Source organism: Dipodomys spectabilis, unplaced genomic scaffold, assembly GCF_019054845.1.
Source record: "Dipodomys spectabilis isolate Male_0828 unplaced genomic scaffold, ASM1905484v1 ptg000002l, whole genome shotgun sequence".
NCBI classification, from domain to species: Eukaryota; Metazoa; Chordata; class Mammalia; order Rodentia; family Heteromyidae; genus Dipodomys; species Dipodomys spectabilis.
This window is the reverse complement of record NW_024870679.1, coordinates 4513585-4533360: the sequence shown is the minus strand read 5'-3', so window position 1 is coordinate 4533360 and position 19776 is coordinate 4513585. Positions and strand designations below refer to the sequence as shown.

Sequence of the window (19776 nt, the reverse complement as noted above, 5' to 3'; positions counted from 1 at the left end):
TGTCATTGAACTGCTTCCCTATGCCTGTGAATCTTAGTCCTTTTCAGATAAAATTATAATTAAAGGAATTATAAAATCCTCATTTTAAAAAAAAATAATTAAAGTTTTCCTTGAAAAAAATTTATTTGGTCAGTCATGGGGCTTGGACTCAGGGCCTGTATGCTGTCCCAGAGCTTTTTCACTCAAGGCTAGTGCTCTACCATTTTGAACCACAACTGTACTTCTGGTTTGTGGGTGGTTAATTGGAGATAAGAGTCTCATGGACTTAGCCTCAAAATCTTAGCCTCCTGACTAGCTAGAATTACAGGCATGAGCCACCAGCGCCCAGCTTTCCTTGAAATTTTTATTTAATATCTAATACTAGCCATGATGAAATTACCATATTTAAAAGGAAAATTGAGCTGTGGCTTGCTTACTTTGCATGTCATAATGCCGGTTAATGTGATTAATGATTTTTTTCTGGGTCTTTAGCTAACACAAATGTTGAAAGATGGTTTTCTTTATTTGTAGAAGGATACTTTAAGTTAAAATAGAGCTGGGAGTCAGTGGCTCACACCTATAATCCTAGATATTTAGGAGGCTAAGATCTGAAGATTGAAGTTCAAAGCCAGCCCAGGCAGGAAAGTCTACCCAAAAGCTGGAAAGGGAGCTGTACCTCTAAGTTGTAAAGCATTAGACTTGATAACAAAAGCTCAGGGACAGAGCCCAGGCCCAGAGTTCAAACCCCAGGACTGGCAGAAAAGATAGATTAGATAGACAGATAAATAGATGGACTTTAATGTGGGAAGTATGACTTAGCTATAAAGCACCTATCAGGCAATTGTAAGACCCTGACTTTAAAGCCCAGTACCACCAAAAATATACACATACGTGTGTATGTATAAGCACACACACATATACATGTACAGGTGATAATCTCCCCAACACTTGAGTGCTCATATGTAATCCTGTCTACTTGGACGGCTGAGATTGGAAAGGCTGAGGTTCAAGGCCAACCAAGGCAAAAAAGATTCATGAGATCCCCTTCTTAATGGAGAACAGGACACTGTGATATGTGCCTGTTATCCTAACCACAAAAGGAAGCCTAACATAGGGATATTGAGCCAGCACTAAATGGAAAATGGACAGCTTGTGGGTAGAGATAAGTGGGGAAAACTGGGAGAGAGCAAAGAAAAGAATGACATTGTCTAAAAAGAAATGTACTCATTACCTGACTTATGTAACTAGCCACTCTATACATCACCTTTATACTAATTTTTTAAAAAAGATAAAGGATACAATTTAATTTTTTTTAAAAGAACTTTTAAAAAACAAACCCATAGAATTAGAAGCATGGCTGAGTGGTAAAAGTGCCTGTCTATTGAACTCAAGGCCCTGAGCTATATCCCAATGCCTACAAATAAATAAGTAGATAAAAAATACCTTTAAATAGTTATTTGTGTTCACTTTGTATTAGATATTTTCTTAATTTTAGTAAATTGACTAATTTCTAGTGATATTATTGAAAAATATAAATTCTTATGTGTGCTTTTAAAATGATAAATGTTTCTGTAACTGTAACCCCTCTGTACAGCATCTTTACAATAAAACAGAATTAAAATGACAAATGTTAATTGGCAACTTAAAGAATATTGTGGTAGTTAAAAACATAGGCTCTTAGATATGAGTTGGAAGCATGCCTGTTCTACTTTTTATCTGCTTAGGCAAGTTATTCAACTACTTTAAGCCTCAGTCTCCTCATCTTAAAAACTCATCTCATTGTTATGAGGGTTAATAGTTTATGTAAAATTCTTAGCCTGACATAAATGGTGTCATATTAGCTAATATTATAGAATACTTTTGAAAGAAATACCTATTTTTTATTTTTATGCATTTTCTCTCTCTCTGTCTCTCTTTCTCTGTCTCTGTCTCTTTCTCTTTTTCTTTTTCTCTCTTTCTCTGTCTCTTTGTTGTGGAGATTGAACTCAGGGCCTGGGAACTGACCCGAGCCTCTTTGTGCTCATGGCTAGCACTCTACCACTTGAGCCACAGCATCACTTCTGGGTTTTTTGAGTGATTAGTTGGAGATAAGAGTCTTGTTGGTACTTTTCTGCCCAGGCTGGCTCCGAACTGTAATCTTCATATCTCAGCCTCCTGAGTAGCTAGGATTACAGGCATGAGCCATCATTGCCCAGCTCTCAGTTTGTTTATGTCATATTGATTGCTTATGCTGTTAGGCTGGTAGACCTACCCGTGATATAACTTTTTTTTTCCTCATAATAAAACAAGCATATGGTTTACCCTCAGGAAAGAACATTTTCAGGATTTGTTCATTTATCAAATGAGAACAAAATGTAAACCTAGCATATAATGTGGTTTTTTTTATTAGAGTATGGTAAAATTTGTTTAAAGTTAGTCTCAAGGCTGGTGCTGGTCCCTCATGCCTGTAATGTTAGCTACTCAGGAGGTTGAGGTCTGAGAACCTAGGTCCATAACTGCCCAGACAGACAATACCAAGAGGCTCCTATCAGTAACTCCCAAAAGCCAGAAGTGTGGCTTGAATGTAGATGCCAGCCTTGAGTGAAAAACCTTGAGACAGCATGTAGCCCCAGTACTGTCACACACACAAAAAGGTTTCAAGTATGTACATTTGATTTTATAAAATGTCTTTTTCTGTTGGTAGTTGTGGAGAATATTTATAAAAATCGAGAACCTGTCAGACAGATGAAAGCTCTTTATTTTATCTCTCCAACGCCAAAAGTGAGTATTTTGAGTCCTTAAAAAGTTAGTTCTTGGGCTTGGGTGTAATTCATTGATAGTGTGTGTGTGTGTGTGTGTGTGTGTGTGCATAGCATGTTTAAGCTATGGGGCTCAATCTTTAGAACAATTTTTGTGTGTATGTGCAGGTCCTGGGGCTCAAATGCAGAGCCTGGTCACTGTTTCTGAGCTTTTTCACTCAAGGTTAGTACTCTACCACTTGAACCATAGTTCCACTAAAGTTTTTTGATGGTTAATTGGAGATAAGAGTCTCATGGGCTTTCCTGCTCAGGCTAGCTTTTGTCTCAGCCTCCTGAGTAGCTAGTATTATAAGAATGGGCCACCAGTCCCTGGCCAGAACACATTTTTTAAAAAGCAGATTCTTCATTCTTTGTCACCATTGTCATAATTTGCTAATAAACTGGTTCATGTAATTGTAATCCATCTGTACATTACTTTTCTAATAATAATAAAAATGCATGAAAGAAAAAAAAACAAGCAAAAAATCATAGTAATGAAATATTCTTTATTAGAAAAATATTCCTATAAACTGCATTATTTAAGAAAGATTGTGTGTTAAATTATTGGGCTTTTTTTGGCAGTTATTTTTTTATTTTTTTGCGATACTGTGGATTGAACTCAGGATCTTGCACTTGGTAGGTAGGTGCTCTACCGTGTCAGCTATGTCTCCAGCCCAGACTGTTGTTTTATTTGTGCTCTTTCAAGTGACAGTGTGCAAGTGAAAACAAGTTAGTTATATAAAATGATAGTTTCTTTGCAATTTTTGTTCATGCTGCTCTTATTGAACCATAATTTTGGGGAAGATGGAAATATAGATAAAATAGTCTTTGATCAATCCTTTATCTTAGTGATTTCCTTATTGCATACATGCATGTATATGTGTATGTCTGTGTGTGCGTATACAATTATGTTACTTTGTGTGAGGATTTTTAAGTTTGTAATCTGACTATATGACTTAACTCACATTAAGTCAAATTTAGAGCCAAAAAAGTATCAAGTTCCTTTAATCTGTGTAATATCTGAGAACATATTTTCTAGTACCACCTTTTATTCATTCCTTCCTAGAATGTTAATTAGTAGCCCTAGTTTCATTTCACCTTTAATTTTAGCAAATGGTAGGAAAAAGGCAGATATTCTCTATTGGCTGCTGGTGCAGAGAGGTTTTAATGACATAACATGATATTCTATTACAGAAAATTAATGATTGGGAAAAAATGCAAGTTAAAAGCACTATGCCTCACCTAGCAGTTTGGCAGACGGATTTTATTTTATTTATTTATTTATTTTGGTCTAGTCGTGGGGCCTGAACTCGGCCTGGGCGCTGTCCCTAAGCTCTTCAGCTCAAAGCTAGCACTCTACCACTTGAGCCACAGCACCACTTCCGGCTTTTTTCTTTTTGCTTACGTGGTGCTGAGGAATCGAACCCAGGGCCTCATGTGTGTATATGTGTATATATTTATACACAGATAAATACATATATAAGTATACATACATATATACACACATATGTCACATTCTAGTTGTTTTAGCTATCAGTTTAGCAGAAATTACTATATATTGCTGGTGGAGATATAGATTAATACAGGTTTTTTGGAAAATAATTTGGTGTCCTTTCTCAAGAATCTTAAAAATGTTCCATGTTTTTTAGCTTGTCATAGGAAATAATCAAGTGACTTTTCAAATTAAGTTCCTAGGAATAAACAAATCCAGTAAGGTCTTAGAAAAATAATAGTGCGAAAGATCATATGACCATTAAAAAAAGGTTTATAGATATTTTTATGACCTAGGAATTCACTTTTAATGTCAAATAACAAAAGTAGAATATAAAGATTTCAGGGATGGAGCCCAGATTCAGAGAAGATGGTACCTAACGATGATTCCTTTCATTCCTACAACCAATTTCAGTTTCTTTTACTGTTTTAAATCAGTTGACTGCAGAGTCCTACAGGCCTCTGTGTGTAAGTGAAGCCTCAGGGTCCTTGAGGACTCTGGAAAAGAAACGTAGTGTGAGACTTGCATCCTCATGTGCTGGGAGTTCCCACACAAGGCTCATAAAGCAGCAGATCTCAGGAAGAGTTTGCGAAAAAAGATCTGTGATCTCCAGTGAAAAAGCCCATCTGATGTCTTAGAAAGACCCCAGTGGTTTGTCTACTGTGCTTTGGTGGTTTTGCCTTCAGAGAAACCACTAGCTTCCTTCTTTTGTGGAACTAGCTATACTTGAGTTATTCCAATAGAAAAACCTAAGTCTGCATTGAGTGGACAAAGAAAAGCAACCACTTGCTAAGTGGGTCCAGCTTCCAGAGAAGAGGAAGTTCAGGCAAATGAAGAAAACATAGCTGGCAAAATAAGAGTTACTTGAAGAGGATGCCAACCTGAATAGAAAGACAGTATCTATATGGCGAGACCAATGTAGTACCCAGAACAGTTTCTGAGGTCAGTATGTGATTTCTTACTTAAACAGTTAATTGAAAGAGAGGATAATCTCTATAGAAATTTGAATCAGTGGCCTAGAAATCAAAATTGAATATTGCAAAACAAAAACAGGCAAAGAAAAAAAGTTATAGAAATCATGGGTGAAAAGATAGACTTTTGACATCAAACCACATGAGCTAACAGAAATATAGTTTTAGGATTTCCAGGAGAAAATAGATGGAGGAGAGATAAATAAGTTTGCCATCTACATTTTTGCATTTAAATAATTATTTTTAAACTACTACATGGGATTATTTTTACACTACTACATGGAGGTATATACTACCAACAATATTACCTGCTGTTTTTCCTAGAAGTCATCTACCAAGCTCTGTGTGTTTGATTATCCTTTGACAGTTTCAGCTCCAAATTCACTGTCACTTTGTTTAACACTTCTCCAGCCATATGTCTTGGTGGTTTTATTATTCATGTAGATGATACTCCTAGCATCTTGGCTTCTCAGCCCTTGATCTGTTATCGTCTGATAATCTTTTCCTCTGTTTTTTCAGCTTTCTTAGACTACTCTTCATTGCCTTTGTTTATCTGTATTACCATACTGTTTGCTACATGTTATTTTATGGACTACCACTGGCTAAGCATCTTTAAAAGTCAGTTTATAGCCGGTGCCTGTGGCTCACGCCTGAAATCCTAGCTACTCAGGAGGCTGAGATCCGAAGATCATGGTTCAAAGCCAACCCGGGCAGAAAGTCCATGAGATGCTTATCTCTAGTAAACCACCAGAAAACTGGAAGTGGTCAGACCCAGACTGACCAAAGGAAAAAAAAAAGTTCAGTTTATAAACTGACTTGACCAAAAAAAAAAAAAAAAGTTCAGTTTACAAACTGACTTTTTTTTTGTTGTTGGTTGTGGGGCTTGAACTCTCGGTCTGGGCACTGTCCCTCAGCTCTGGGCACTGTCCCTCAGCTCTTCAGCTCAAGGCGAGCACTCTACCACTTAGGCCACAGCACCACTTCAGGTCTTTTCTATTTACGTGGTGCTGAGGAATTAAACCCAAGGTCTCATATGTGAGGTGAGCACTCTACCACTGAGCCACCTTCCCAGCCCCTAAATTGAACTTTTAACCAGTAAGGTTTTCTTTTCTTTTTTTAAATTTCTTTTTTTTTGGGGGGGGGGGTCCTGTCGTGGGGCCTGAACTCTGGGCCTGGGCGCTGTCCCTCAGCTCTTCAGCTCAAGGCTAACAATCTACCACTTGAACCACAGTGCCACTTCCAGCTTTTTTCTTTTTGCTTACGTGGTGCTGAGGAATCGAACCCAGGGCCTCATGCATGCAAAGCAAGCGCTCTACCACTGAGCCACCTTTCCAGCCCAGGTTTTATTTTCTTATTCCAATAAAATAATCTTAGTTATTTTAAAAGATATATAATATGTAATTATATATAATATTATAACAATATATATAAAAATACATGTATTTATAATTAAATTAGTAACGAAGTGTGTATTAACTTCAAACCCTTTTTAAGTCTGTAGATTGCTTCTTACATGATTTTGCAAGTAAATCAGAGAACAAATATAAGGCAGCATATATATACTTCACGGACTGTAAGTATCTTTTTTTATGAATTATTGCTTTAAAGTTTAAAGTCCTATTCATTTGAAAGTATCTGCTTTTTATAGTACTGTTTAAGTACTGGTAGTTTTTCTGTTTATCATTTGTTATTAGGCTAGAACCTAAAAAATACAAGTTTCTCTTTTGATTCATGTTGTGGTTTAAAAAAAAATAAAGAAGCAGGACACCTGTGGCTCATACCTATAACCTTAGCTCCTCAGGAGGCTGAGATGAGGATTGTGGTTTGAGACCATCCTGAAAGAAAAGTTCATGAGACCTTATCTTAATAGAAAAAGCTGTATGTGGTGGCATACTCATGCCATCCATGCTATAACTAGAAGCATAAATAGAAAGGCTAGTCTGAGAAAAAATAAAGCAAAAAGTGCTTAAGACATGGTTCAAATGGTAGAGTGCTTCCCTAGCAGCACAAGGCCTGGAGTTCAAACTGCAGTACTACCAAAAAGACCTTGGGAAAAGCATTGAGTAAAACAGCCATCAGTTTGGTATATATTAACAGAGAAAAATGTCATTTATTAATTCCTAGACTTTATCAGAGATTCCTTACTTTAAATATTTTCCCTGTATCTAATGCCTAGTAGTAGTGTGCATTTTATTATAAAGTCAGGTTGTATAGGTCACTCAAGTAACCTTACTATACAGAACTTCATGCTTATGGAATCGATCAAATTTAATGAATGTGAAACCTCTTCTAAATTAAGTAAACTTTTTTTAAAAAATCACTAGGATTTGAACTCAGGGTTTGAACCTTGAGTTTACTAAGCAGGTACTCTACCAATTGAGTCACACCTCCAGCCCAGGAATAATTTTTATGGTGCTGAGATTGAAGCTGGGGCCATATGCATATTAAGTAAGTGCTCTACCACTGAGTTACATCTTCTTTGTTTGTTTGTTTGATTGATTGGTTAATTTGTTTTTTTTTTGTTGTTGTGGTTGGTTGATATAGGGTCATAGTATGTAGCTCAGGTGAGCCTTGAACTCAAAATCCTCCTGCCTCCATCTCCTGAATCCTGGGGTTATTACATGTACAACCACACTGAGTTAAATTAAGAAATCTTAGGGCTACAGAACATCATGTTGAAAGAGAATAGGAATCAACCTTAACATTTAAGAGTTGATATTCCAATCAAGATTTAATAACACCATAAACATGTAGGTGAAAGAAGAGAAAACATGACCTCTAAATTCTGGAACTTTCTAGTTCTAGGAAACTTGAATTAGAAAAGTTTCCTTTCAAACATTTAGTTTTAGCAGATCTCTAATGAACTAGCTTTACAGGAGATGTGAATGGAGAAAATGAAATTATCACAGCCCTTTTGACCCGAATATCTGTAAAGTAAGAACAATTTATATTATCGTTATTCTCATAGTGTACTACTGTGTGGAAGGCAGTGATTAAATATAAAAATAGTCTTGAATCATGGATTGAGATGAAGATTAAATGAGTAAAAATTGAGATGTAATTATATGCCTTGATTTTTTTTCTTTCAGTTTGTCCTGATAGTCTCTTTAACAAAATTAAAGCATCTTGCTCGAAGTCAATAAGAAGATGTAAAGAAATAAATATTTCTTTCATTCCACATGAATCTCAGGTACTTTCTATTTTTAATTTTAGTTCTCAATGGATTTTCATATTTGATTTTACAAGCTTGTTAATAAAGCATATTTTAAAGAAGTTTTATTATCTATTTGGTGAATTTTTTTTACCTTATCTACAAATAAATGTCCCCTATAGTGAAGAGAGAAACATAAGCAATGAAATTGGAATGCGTTATTAATTATGAAAAGAGGAACTTAAGTTTCTTATCTGCCACCAAGTTCTAGGTATATAAGATTTCAGCATTACTAGAGTATGGAATCAAGAAATTTGTCTTTATTGGTCATGGGGCTTGAACTGTGGGCCTGGGTGCTGTCCCTGATCTCTTCAGCTCAAGGTGAGCCCTCTACTACTTGAACCACAGCACCACTTTAGGTATTCAGGTGGTTTATTGGAGATAAGAGTCTCACGAATGTTCCTGCCCTGGCTGGTTTTGAACATGATCCTCAGATCTCAGCCTCCTGAGTAGCTAGGATTACAGGCATGAGCCACTGGTATGAGCCACTGGTGCCCGGCAAGAAATGCTTTAGTATCAACTTTGTTGGGTGATACAAAAAATAGTTCATTTAGCTATTTCAGGGATATAATAAACTTAACATTAAGTCATAATTTATAAAACTTTTGTCTAACAGCTTTTAATTAATAATAGTACTTTGTATTAGATATTTTATTGGATGTTTTACATAAATTAGTAATTTAACCATTGCATCATTACTGTTTCCAGTAGAAGGATAAGAAAACACACAGGTTAAATAACTTACCCCAAAACCCATAGCTAATGAACCTTTCAGATTTGTGGTGCTCTGTTCTCTGCGCTTGGATTGTAGCATTTTATAGAATTTAAATAATTCAGTGTTATTTGGTACTCTAACTATATAGGGGATAGAAAAATCCTAGGTAAGGGAATTCTCTTTTAAACTTTGCTGTTTTTGACAGAGACTATAAATCATAAAATTTTAAATTATCTGCTTAACTGTTTTCCAAAAGTTACCTGTAAAGGTAATCCTTTAACACTGTGTAGAAAATTTCTAAAATCTCCTCTCATTACAAGAACAGCCCTTTTGAACAGAGAACAAAGATTTATTTCTCATTCATGTTTTACATTGTTGAGGCTAAAAAACAAGTAGTCTGGGACATAACAGGGGGAAAAGAGAAAATGTGGCCATGCAATGGTTCTTTTGTTTTAATTTTGGTAGGGTTTTGTTTTGTAGTTTGTCTTTGTTTTTCTGTGGAAGGGAAGAAAGAAAGTGTTTGTGATGCTGGGGATTATAGCCATAAGGCCTTCTACATGCCAGGGAAGCATTGTATCCTTCCTTACATAATGGTTTGTTTTTGTTTTTGTTTTTGTTGGTTGTGGGGCTTGAACTCTGGGCCTGGGCACTGTCCCTCAGCAGTTCAGCTCAAGGCAAGCACTCTATCACTTGAGCCACAGCACTACTTCCAGTTTTCTGGTGATTTATTGGAGATAAGAGTTTCATGGCTTTTCCTGCGGGGGCTGGGGGCTTTGAACCGTGATCCTCAAATCTCAGTCTCCTGAGTAGCTAGGATTACAGGCATGAGTCACCATTGCCCAGATTACATAATAGTTTTTAAAGCTTGTTGTGTAATTGATATGTCTCTTCTATTTATGTTCTATAGCTAAGTACAGTATAACATCAGTGGGAGGAAAATATACTCCCATAGAGACAATAAGAGGGATAAGTATCTTTGAACAAATTATATTATTGGTAGGGATAGTATACTATGGTAAGGATACAGTGCTGGTAATACAGCAAAAAACAGGTTCTTTGAGTAGCAGAGATAACTAGATTGACCACAGCTAAATTATACTCTATATTAAGGCTGCTCTGTTGGTATTGATGGGTTATGATCAAATAAATGAATGACTTTGAGTAAAAGGAAATGTAAGGAAATTTGTTCATGATTCATTACTTAGTTTATAATATTTATTACTTGCTTACTTTTATATCCAATATATTAACCTAGGTGGAGAGGGCTTCCTATCACTTTTTTTTCCTTTCATTGACATGGAGTTTCATGGGCTTTTTTTTTTTTTTTTTTACCACGGGCTGACTAGGAACAACAATCCTCCCAATTTTAGCCAGCGACATAGGTTAGGATGATAGTCATACACCACTGTGCTTAGATATGGGTTGAAAAGGAATTTCTCAAACTTTCCAGCCAAGACTGGTCTTGAACTATAATCCTCCCATTCTCAGCCTTCCAAGTAGCTAGGGTGAAGATTTGAGTCACTGCACTAGGCTCTACTGGGTTAGGATTTTTAATCTTTGACATACAGACCAACTTGGCTTTGTTGTAATTCTTTTTGCCAACTATAAGGTCTTTATTTTAGTTTCATTACCTCAGATTCCTTCATCTGTTGCATTGGTAGTGAAAAGTAAATAGTACAATCTATATTTGAGGGAGATAGGTAGACTAAACAGGGAAGACATGGGAGAAAAGAGATAAAGGATGAAATCAAGATGACAGAGAAGACAAGATTTCATTAAGGTAAAGGTGCAGTTGTTCCAGGAAACAGCATTAGTAGTATTTTTCTTTCTTTTCTTTTTATTTTTTTAAAATTTTATTATGAAAATACTGTACAGAGGGGTTACAATTACATGGGCAAGATAATGAGTACATTTCTTATCAAGCATTGTAGCCTCCTCCTTTGTTTCCCCTTCCCATCCCTTCCCAGCCTCCTCCCGCCCCCCATATTTTTTCTTTAATGTCTCATAATACCATTTTCTTGATGTATTTTTGAAATGAAGTCTCCTGATTGACAATATCAACTTCTTTTGGCCTAACCTAGGTATATACTCTTGATGTACCCGATGCATTCTATTACTGTTATAGTCCAGACCCTGCTAATGCCAATGGAAAAGATGCCATTATGGAAGCAATGGCTGAGCATATTGTTACCGTATGTGCCACTTTGGATGAAAATCCTGGAGTAAGATATAAAAGGTAAGGCACAGTATGATCTGTAGATATTATGCTTTCTGTTGAAATCTAATCAAAGTTAAGCAATATCTTTGTGCTTTCTGTACTGCTGTGCAAAACTATATTTTCTTTGTATCATTACCAAGTTCTATATGGCTGATTTAAAGTTTTAGGTTTAAATTTCAGATTGCCTAATAGCTTCTGTTAACTGAATTTCAGAGCTCAAATTTAGTACCATTTAGAGACAGTTTTTCATCAGTTTAAGGCATGCTTAGAGGAATGTTTTTACTGTCATAAAAGAAATATAGCCAGGCTGGGAATGTGGCTTAGTGGTAGGGTGCTTGCCTAGCATACATGAAGCCCTGGGTTCGATTCTTCAGTACTACATAAACAGAAAAAGCCAGAAGTGGTACTGTGGCTCAAGTGTTAGAGTGCTAGACTTGAGCAAAAAAGAAGCTCAGGGCCAGTGCTCAGGCCCTAAGTTCAAGCCAAAGAACTGGCAAAAAAAGAAAAGAAATACAGCCTTACATTTAATGTTTTATCATTTTCACAAATTTAAATGGCCTTACTTACTGTATACTTTTCATAAAGTCTCAGTTTCTTGAGTATATTTAATCACAGTGGCCATTCTAAATTAAGAGATAAAGTTTATCTTTTATGCTACATACATCTGTTTATTTGTTGCTTTTTAAAAATGCTTAAAGTACACTAATTTTATATATGGTTTTATATACTTCATTCCAAAATGACTATACTCTACCCTCTTAACCCCTCTAAGATAAAAGAAAATAATATTAATAATTAATATTAATAATCTTAGATCATTAGAGGGCTAATGAACCCTCCCAGAAACTATTCCTTTTACTACTCAGGGATAACTATTGTCCAATTTCTAACATACAGTTTAGTTTTGCCTGATTTTGAACTGGTATACATGTAATTCTGTGATTGATTTTGTTTTTTACTCAACGTTAGTTTCTGAGAGACATTCATGTTGTGTGTTAACAGTTTGGGCTTTTTCTGGTGCTTGCTTGGTATCTGACTCTTCTGGCCTTCGTTGCTTTATCTGTGAAATGGTAACAATAAGAATGCCTCTGTCATAGAGTTGTTAGAATTAAATGAATTTAGTATCTGTAAAGCACTAAAAAATCACATGGAGCTAATAAAAATAGTATTAAGTATATGACTACTCAAGGAATAAGTGGTATTACTGATTTTTCTTTGAGAAAATTTTTTAATCTGAACATTGGCATTTGTTAAGTTATAAACTATAAATTGACTGAATTATTTAAATTTTATTACTCTCAATGTAAAAAATTTTTAAATCAACTATCAATTACTTAGAAAAAAATACTAAATCTCCTTAATTTAAGTAGGTATTACAAAATAATCTCTTTACCATGGGAATTAGAAACATTCTTCTTATAAGCAGTGTGCTAATTACATGCTGAACATAGTGCAGCCAAGCTAAGTAGTTTGTCTCTTGTAAGAGTTTCTGCTGTTAGTAGTTGACTATACTCAGAAAGAGTAAAAGCCAATTAATACATACTAATTAATATTTATATATTAATGTATTATATATAGTTTATAGGTCTCTTAGGGATATGCTCTGAGTTACTCAAATAATAATCTTGGCTAAAAACATTTGCTGTTCTTTCACAAAATAGTTCTTTGTAAACTGGGCGATGGTTGCTTACTGCTGTAACCTTAGCTACTTAGGATGTTGATCTGAGGACAGCAATTTGAAGCCACCTCAGACTGGAAAGTTTATGAGACTAAAGTCCACTAACCTACAAAAAAAGCTTTAAGCAGATCTGTGGCGCAAGTGGTAGAGCACTAACATTAAGCAAAGGAAGCTAAGGAACACCCAGGTTCAAACACTCCAGAATTGGCATTTTTTAAAAAAAGTTCTTTCTGTTTTATAGACTTTTAAAGTATAATGACTTTCCTTTTGAACATGTTTTTAGAAAATGTACAGTAAATCACTCATTCGATGTACTGCTTTTTTTTTTCTTCTTTTCAGTCAGTCCTGTGGCTTGAACTGAGGACCTGGGAGTTGTTCCTGAGCTTTTTCTGCTCAAGGCTAGAGCTATGCCACAGTTCCACTTCAGGCTTTTTGGTGGTTAATTAGAGATTTGGTGGTTAGAGACTTTCCTGCCCCAAATGGCTTCAAACTTCAATCCTCCAGATCTCAGCCTCTGAGTAGCTAATATTATAGGCATGAACCACCAGAGCCTGGCACCACTTTATTGTTTTAAAGTATGAAATTATTTAATACTTTATTTACGTCCCTCAAACTGAAACACATTCCATCCCACCCCCACTTTAAGGCTAATGTACTAGTTGAACAGTCTATTCTAACATTTTTTCCTGTAGATTTGGAAAATATATTAATGCTAGTGGTCATGAAGTTAATTTAAAGTATGATGTTATAATATTAGAAGACAGAAACATGCAAGATTTTAAGCAAATGAATGTATTGAAAAATTGACTAAATGTTAGAGAACATAGGAGGAAAATATCACATTGATAGTGGGAGGGATAACTGGTCAATTAATTTGAAGAATAATTTGCTGTTATCTAGAAAAGTTGAAAATATACATGCTCTATGATCCATCAATTGCACTTTTATGTGTAATATACCTGGAGAAACATGTACCTGAAGAAATAAGTGCAAGCATATTTGTTTTAATGTTGTCCATAAAAATATAAAATTGAGAATGACCAAAATGTGTAAAATAGTATAACATTGAGGATGCCCTAAATAGTGTAAAAAGGAGAATAACCTAGAGTTTAGGGTACTTAATATACAGAAATTATTGTAAATTATATGGTGGAATGCTATATAGAAGATAATAAACATGTCAACAGAGATGGATCACACATACACACTTGTACATGCACACATTACTGAAATAATACATTTGAAATTTCATGGTAATGGTTGTCTTAAAGTAGGGTATTAGAGGAGGGCTGGGGAGAGGACCCGGATTTGATGGGGGAAGGGTGAATAACTCTTAAATATGTAATACTTTATTTCTTTTATTTAAAAAGAATGTAATATACAAGGATAAAGTTTACAGTTGTAATTCCAGGTATAGTAAGAATATTGTATTTGGTATTATTTCAACTTTTCCATTTTTACAACTTTCTCATTTTATGAGTATTTTATAAATAAATTGCGTGATATTGTAAAATGTCACCTGAAAGAGAGATAAATGAACATTTTCTTAAATTTTTAGTAAACCTCTAGATAATGCCTGTAAACTTGCACAACTGGTTGAAAAAAAACTTGAAGACTATTACAAAATTGATGAAAAGAGCCTAATAAAGGTAATGAATAAAAGACATTGTCTATATTGTTTCTTTCTAAGCCAAATAACTTATTTATTCCTTTTCTAGTATTGATTTGGGAATCATTAGCATAGACAGTAGTGTAAATGTTAATAGACAGAGTGGTTTTGAGAGGAAGATAAAGGCTTTGAAATCAGCATTGTGTTCACATCCTCACTCTTCCATTTAATTCATGTTATTTTAATTAGAGCTAATTCTATAATTTTCTGTACTTAAATTATCATTTCTATAAGATTCACCTAAGAGAATTTTTTTAAGTTAGAGGATTAATTAAATTAGTATGGATAGTCTTCAGTATAATGCCTGCCACTGAGTTAATATTTAATAAATGTAAGGGTTCCTGCTTTTATGATGACCTCAAGTTGTTTTTCTTTATTTGTAAAATGGCTGAGATAGTAAGAACCTTGCTTCTATAATATGAAGACTGAATTAGTGTGTATTTGGAACACTTATAGGAGTTTAATAATAAATAGCAACTGTTATCTTATCAAAATTAATGTAGTCAGAGACTTAAGATTGAATCAGCATGTGGGTGAGTAAAGAGACTGACAGAGATGCATTCAAAGGGCTGGGAATGTAAAGAATTAAAAGAAGGAACTATCCATTGTGTAGACAAGGAGTTGGCTCAGGAAACAACCACTTGCTGGGTTATGTAATAAGTAAACTGGAGAGGAATATAAACATTACAATGGGAAGATAAGATGCAACTCAAGTTCCAATAAATAAACTGGCGTCTTGGAAGACATCCAAGAGGAAGAGGCTCTTGCACTTTAAAAATGAGTATAACATAATAAAAGGAAGTTTATTGCATGGATTATAGTATCCTTTGGGTACAGGCATAGAACAAAAGGTAAAATTCATAATTAAATAGTCTGGTTGGAATGGAAGATATAAGTTTAGATTTTATGTTAGTTACTTTAAACGTTAATCAAGTCAGGTGCTGGTGGCTCACACCAGTAATCATAGCTACTCAGGAAGCTGAGATCTGAGCTTTGAAGCCAGCTGGAGCAGGTAAGTCCATGAGACTCTGTCTTCAATTAATCAGCAAAAGGCTAGAAATGGAGCTATTGCTCAAGTGGTAGAATGCTAACCTTGAGCAGAAAAAACTAAGAGATAATGAGTTCAAGCCCCAGCATTGGTACACTGGTTTGGAGGTGTCATAAAAACTGTTATTCTAGGGGCTAGGAAGGTAGCTCAGTGGTAGAGCGCTTGCCTTGCATGCATGAGGCCCTGGGTTCGATTCCTCAGCACCACATAAGCAAAAAGAAAAAAAAGCCAGAAGTGGCGCTGTGGCTCAAGTGGTAGAGCACTAGCCTTGCACTGAAGAGCTGAGGCACAGTGCTCAGGCCCAGAGTTCAGGCCCCATGACTGGACCCAAAAGAAACAAAAAAACAAAAACAAAAAAAAACCCTGTTATTCTACTTATGAAGATAAAATAGCTTAGTATACATAGTGGATAGTAAATAGAATGTTTATTTAATGAAAGAAAAGCTATACAGTCAACTTATTAATACATTTACTTTAGTTCTTCATGATTTCAATGGACAAAGGGCAAAATACACAAAAGATAAATTTATCCTTTACATTTTTTCTTCTTTGGAAATTGTACATCCTATAAATTCTTGATACCTAGTTCTTCCTGATAAAAGTCTCAGTTTCTTTTTGAAGTATTTTCTGATCTGAAGAGTCAGAAAATATACTTCCTCACCTTTGCTGTCCTAAGCAAACCCTGATAAAGAACTTAGGTTGACTTTTTCTTAGGCATATTTTTGAACATATAGCTTATAGCTCAAATACTAATTGTCAAGCACTATGCTAAAAATTATTTCATGGTATTACTACATTTCATCTTTATAACAATCTTATAAGACTGTAGTTATACTATTTTGCAAAGAGAATACTCATGTAACAGGTTGGAAAATTGATCCAACATGTATAGCAATGATGAAATCAAGGATGAACTCAAAACAGAAATCTGATTCCAAAGCCTGTGCACCTAACCACTGCAACATACTGTCATGAACTTCATTAGGAAAGTAAAGAGTAAACATACTTTAAAAATCTATCTTGTGTAGTTTACCTCTGTCTCCTATATGTAGACAAATGAGAAATATTTATCTAATGCGTTGTAGTTAAACTCTTATTGCTTTGAATAACAAGCTGAAGATTACTCTTGCTAGGTACCATAGTGGCTCACACCTGTAATCGTATCTACTCAGGAAACTGAGATCTGTTGAATCATGGGCAGAAAAGTCCATGAGACTTTTATCTCCAATTAACCACCAAAAAGCTGGAAGTGGAGCTGTGGCTCAAGTGGTAGAGTTCTAGCCTTGAACAAAACAGCTCAGGACAGTGCCCAAGTCTTGAGTTCACGCCTCAGGACCTGCACAAAAATAAATAAGTGCCATAGCCTAATGGCTAAAAGTATAGCATTACATTGACTCCAACATGGGTTTGAAATTCCATTCTGCCATGTATTAACTATATGGCTCAGGCAAATTACTTAATTTCAAGTTTAAATCTCTTGTTTGTCAATGGAGGTAAGGTAATAATACCTGTCTCACAAGGTTGCTGTAAGAACCATGAAATAATACTTAAATTAGATGAAAAAATACTTGTATTTCTTGCTTAGCAAAATGTCTAACATAAAGAGCTCATGTAGTAGATAGCTTCCATTTATAATTTGTGTTTATGAAACTGAATTAATAATAAAATAAGTTAAGCCAGACAAGGTAGCTGTATATACCTGAAATCCCCACCCTTGGAAGATTGAAGCTGGAAGATCTTGCATTCAGGGCTAGTCAGGCTACATACCTAGCAAGACCCTATCCAAAAGGAAGAGAGAAAAAGAGATGGAGATGCGGATGGGGATGGGGGAGAGAAAAGAGAAGGGAATACTGGAAGGGAGGGGAGGAGAGGAGAGAGGAAGGAAAACAATACAAGTGTTACTGTTTTAAAAGAAAATTTGAGGAAGTTACTCCGTATAGCCTTTTAATCCAATTATGAAAGTTTCAAATTTTGTCATTTTAGTGTTTCTTCCTACTGTGCCACTCAGATTTTTATTTGTTTTAATTCAGTTTACATTCTTAAGGAAATTAACCGTTTGTTTTCTTGCATTGTATGTTTTTTGGTGGGCAAAAGAACCAGGACTTAACAAAAGTCTGCTTCTGTTTTCTAAGATATTAAAAATGTAAAAATATGTCAATTGCTTAAGATAATTTTATTTTGTTATTCTAGGGTAAAACTCATTCCCAGCTCTTAATCATTGATCGTGGCTTTGATCCTGTGTCCACTGTCCTGCATGAACTGACCTTTCAGGCAATGGCATATGATCTACTACCAATTGAGAATGATACATACAAGCAAGTATAAATTGAAGGGCATATAAAGGGCATATACAAACAGAATAGACTTAAGCATTTAATAACCTATAGAGGCATCAGACATCTGAACCGCCATAATCTTTTGTACAGAGAGAGACTTTATTCTTTCAGCCTTGACAGTCTTTTAAAACTTTGTGAGTTAATGGGCAATTTCACTGCTTTGCAACTTTTCGAGTATTTGTGTGCCTCCTTAACTAGTGTACCTACATTTAAACAGACAGAATTTGCATCTTTCACCTAAATTTTGAGTAAGCACCAGTCCCAGCTTTTTATTTGTTAAATAGACACCCTATTCAAAATGATTAGGCTGTGATTATTCTGAATCATATACAAAGTAGTATGTGTAGGATAGTATAATGTAATGTATTTTTAAAAGTGGTAGAAAATGAAGTAGTGTGGATATTTGAGAATAGGTACGATTTTACCATTTTGCTACTTAGTGTCTGTCTCTATATTTATATGAAGCTATTTACTTTTAAAAAATACCAAAAGTAAATGAAATTACTTTTCTATCAAGGAGCCATTTTACTTACTATCTTATCATTATGAGCAGGCCTATGGACACATTAATTATATAGTCTTAGTTATCACCAATCTCCAAAACTAAGTTGGTATTTTTCAGCCAAGATTTGCTACTTTAAGCCAGAAATGTTAACACATGTTTATGCTCCCTGGGGAGTTAAAGCAGGAGAATCACAAGTTCTAGGCTAGCCTCCATAACAGTTCTACAAAGCAAATTTCAGGCCAGCCTAGTCTAGTGAGACCCTATCGCAAAAGAAAAAGAAACGCTATTTGAATACAATATAAAAATTAAAACTAGTTTTCTGACTTTTTTGTTTAATAGTTTTCTTTTAAAGATAAAACTTTTGGTAATTATGTCTAACTTTTCTAAAAGTAGATATTGCTTTAATATTTTTCTGATCATTCAATTTTTCTATTGTATTTTTACTTGCATTCTAGTCAAATCCTAATTTCTGAGCTTTCCTGGGTTATCTGTTATTGTTAACACAAGGAAAGCAACATAGCAGTTTTTCTCATATAAGTTGTTTTAAGCAAGTTATTGCTTGTAGCTTTTATTTACCATATTTATCCTTTAGTCTATAAGTGTACATTGTCTTTTTTTTTTTTTTTGTCGGGCTTGGGGCTTGAACTCTGGGCCCGAGCGCTGTCTCTCAGCTCTTCAGCTCAAGGCTAGCGCTCTACCACTTCAGCTATAGGGCTACTTCTGGTTTTCTGGTGTTTTACTGGAGATAAGAGTTTCATGGATTTTCCTGCCTGGGCTGGCTTTGAACCGTGATCCTCAGATCTCAGCTCCTGAGTAGCTAGGATTACAGGCGTGAGCCAATGGCACCCGGCTGTGCATTGTCTTATAATAAAGAAATTTAAAAATGACTTAATAACCAGGTGCTTGTGGTTCACACCTATAATCCTAGCTACTCAGGAGGCTGAGATTTGAGGATTGTGGCTTGAAGCCAGTCTGGGCAGGAAAGTCCATGAGACTCTTATCTCCAACTAATCACCAAAAGGCCAGAAGTGGAGCTGTGGCTCCAAACAGGAGAGTAATAACCTTGATCACAAAAGCTGAGGGACAGTACTGAGACCCTGAGTGCAAGCCCCCACATTCACACGAAAATAAATAAATAAAATACACACCTACTGAGATTTGCTGGCAAACAAAAGAA

General features: G+C 35.2%; 1 protein-coding gene across 1 annotated transcript in view; it reads left to right on the top strand.

Annotated features, from left to right (window-relative positions):
• Stxbp3 (syntaxin binding protein 3) overlaps positions 1-19776 on the top strand; it is a 70249-nt gene that overhangs the window by 19689 nt on the left and 30784 nt on the right. Inside the window, exons 4-9 of the mRNA XM_042680992.1 lie at positions 2663-2739; positions 6714-6792; positions 8309-8409; positions 11227-11381; positions 14600-14690; positions 17949-18073. Of these exons, the coding sequence (XP_042536926.1) occupies positions 2663-2739; positions 6714-6792; positions 8309-8409; positions 11227-11381; positions 14600-14690; positions 17949-18073 (628 nt within the window). The remainder of the gene's footprint in view (positions 1-2662; positions 2740-6713; positions 6793-8308; positions 8410-11226; positions 11382-14599; positions 14691-17948; positions 18074-19776) is intronic.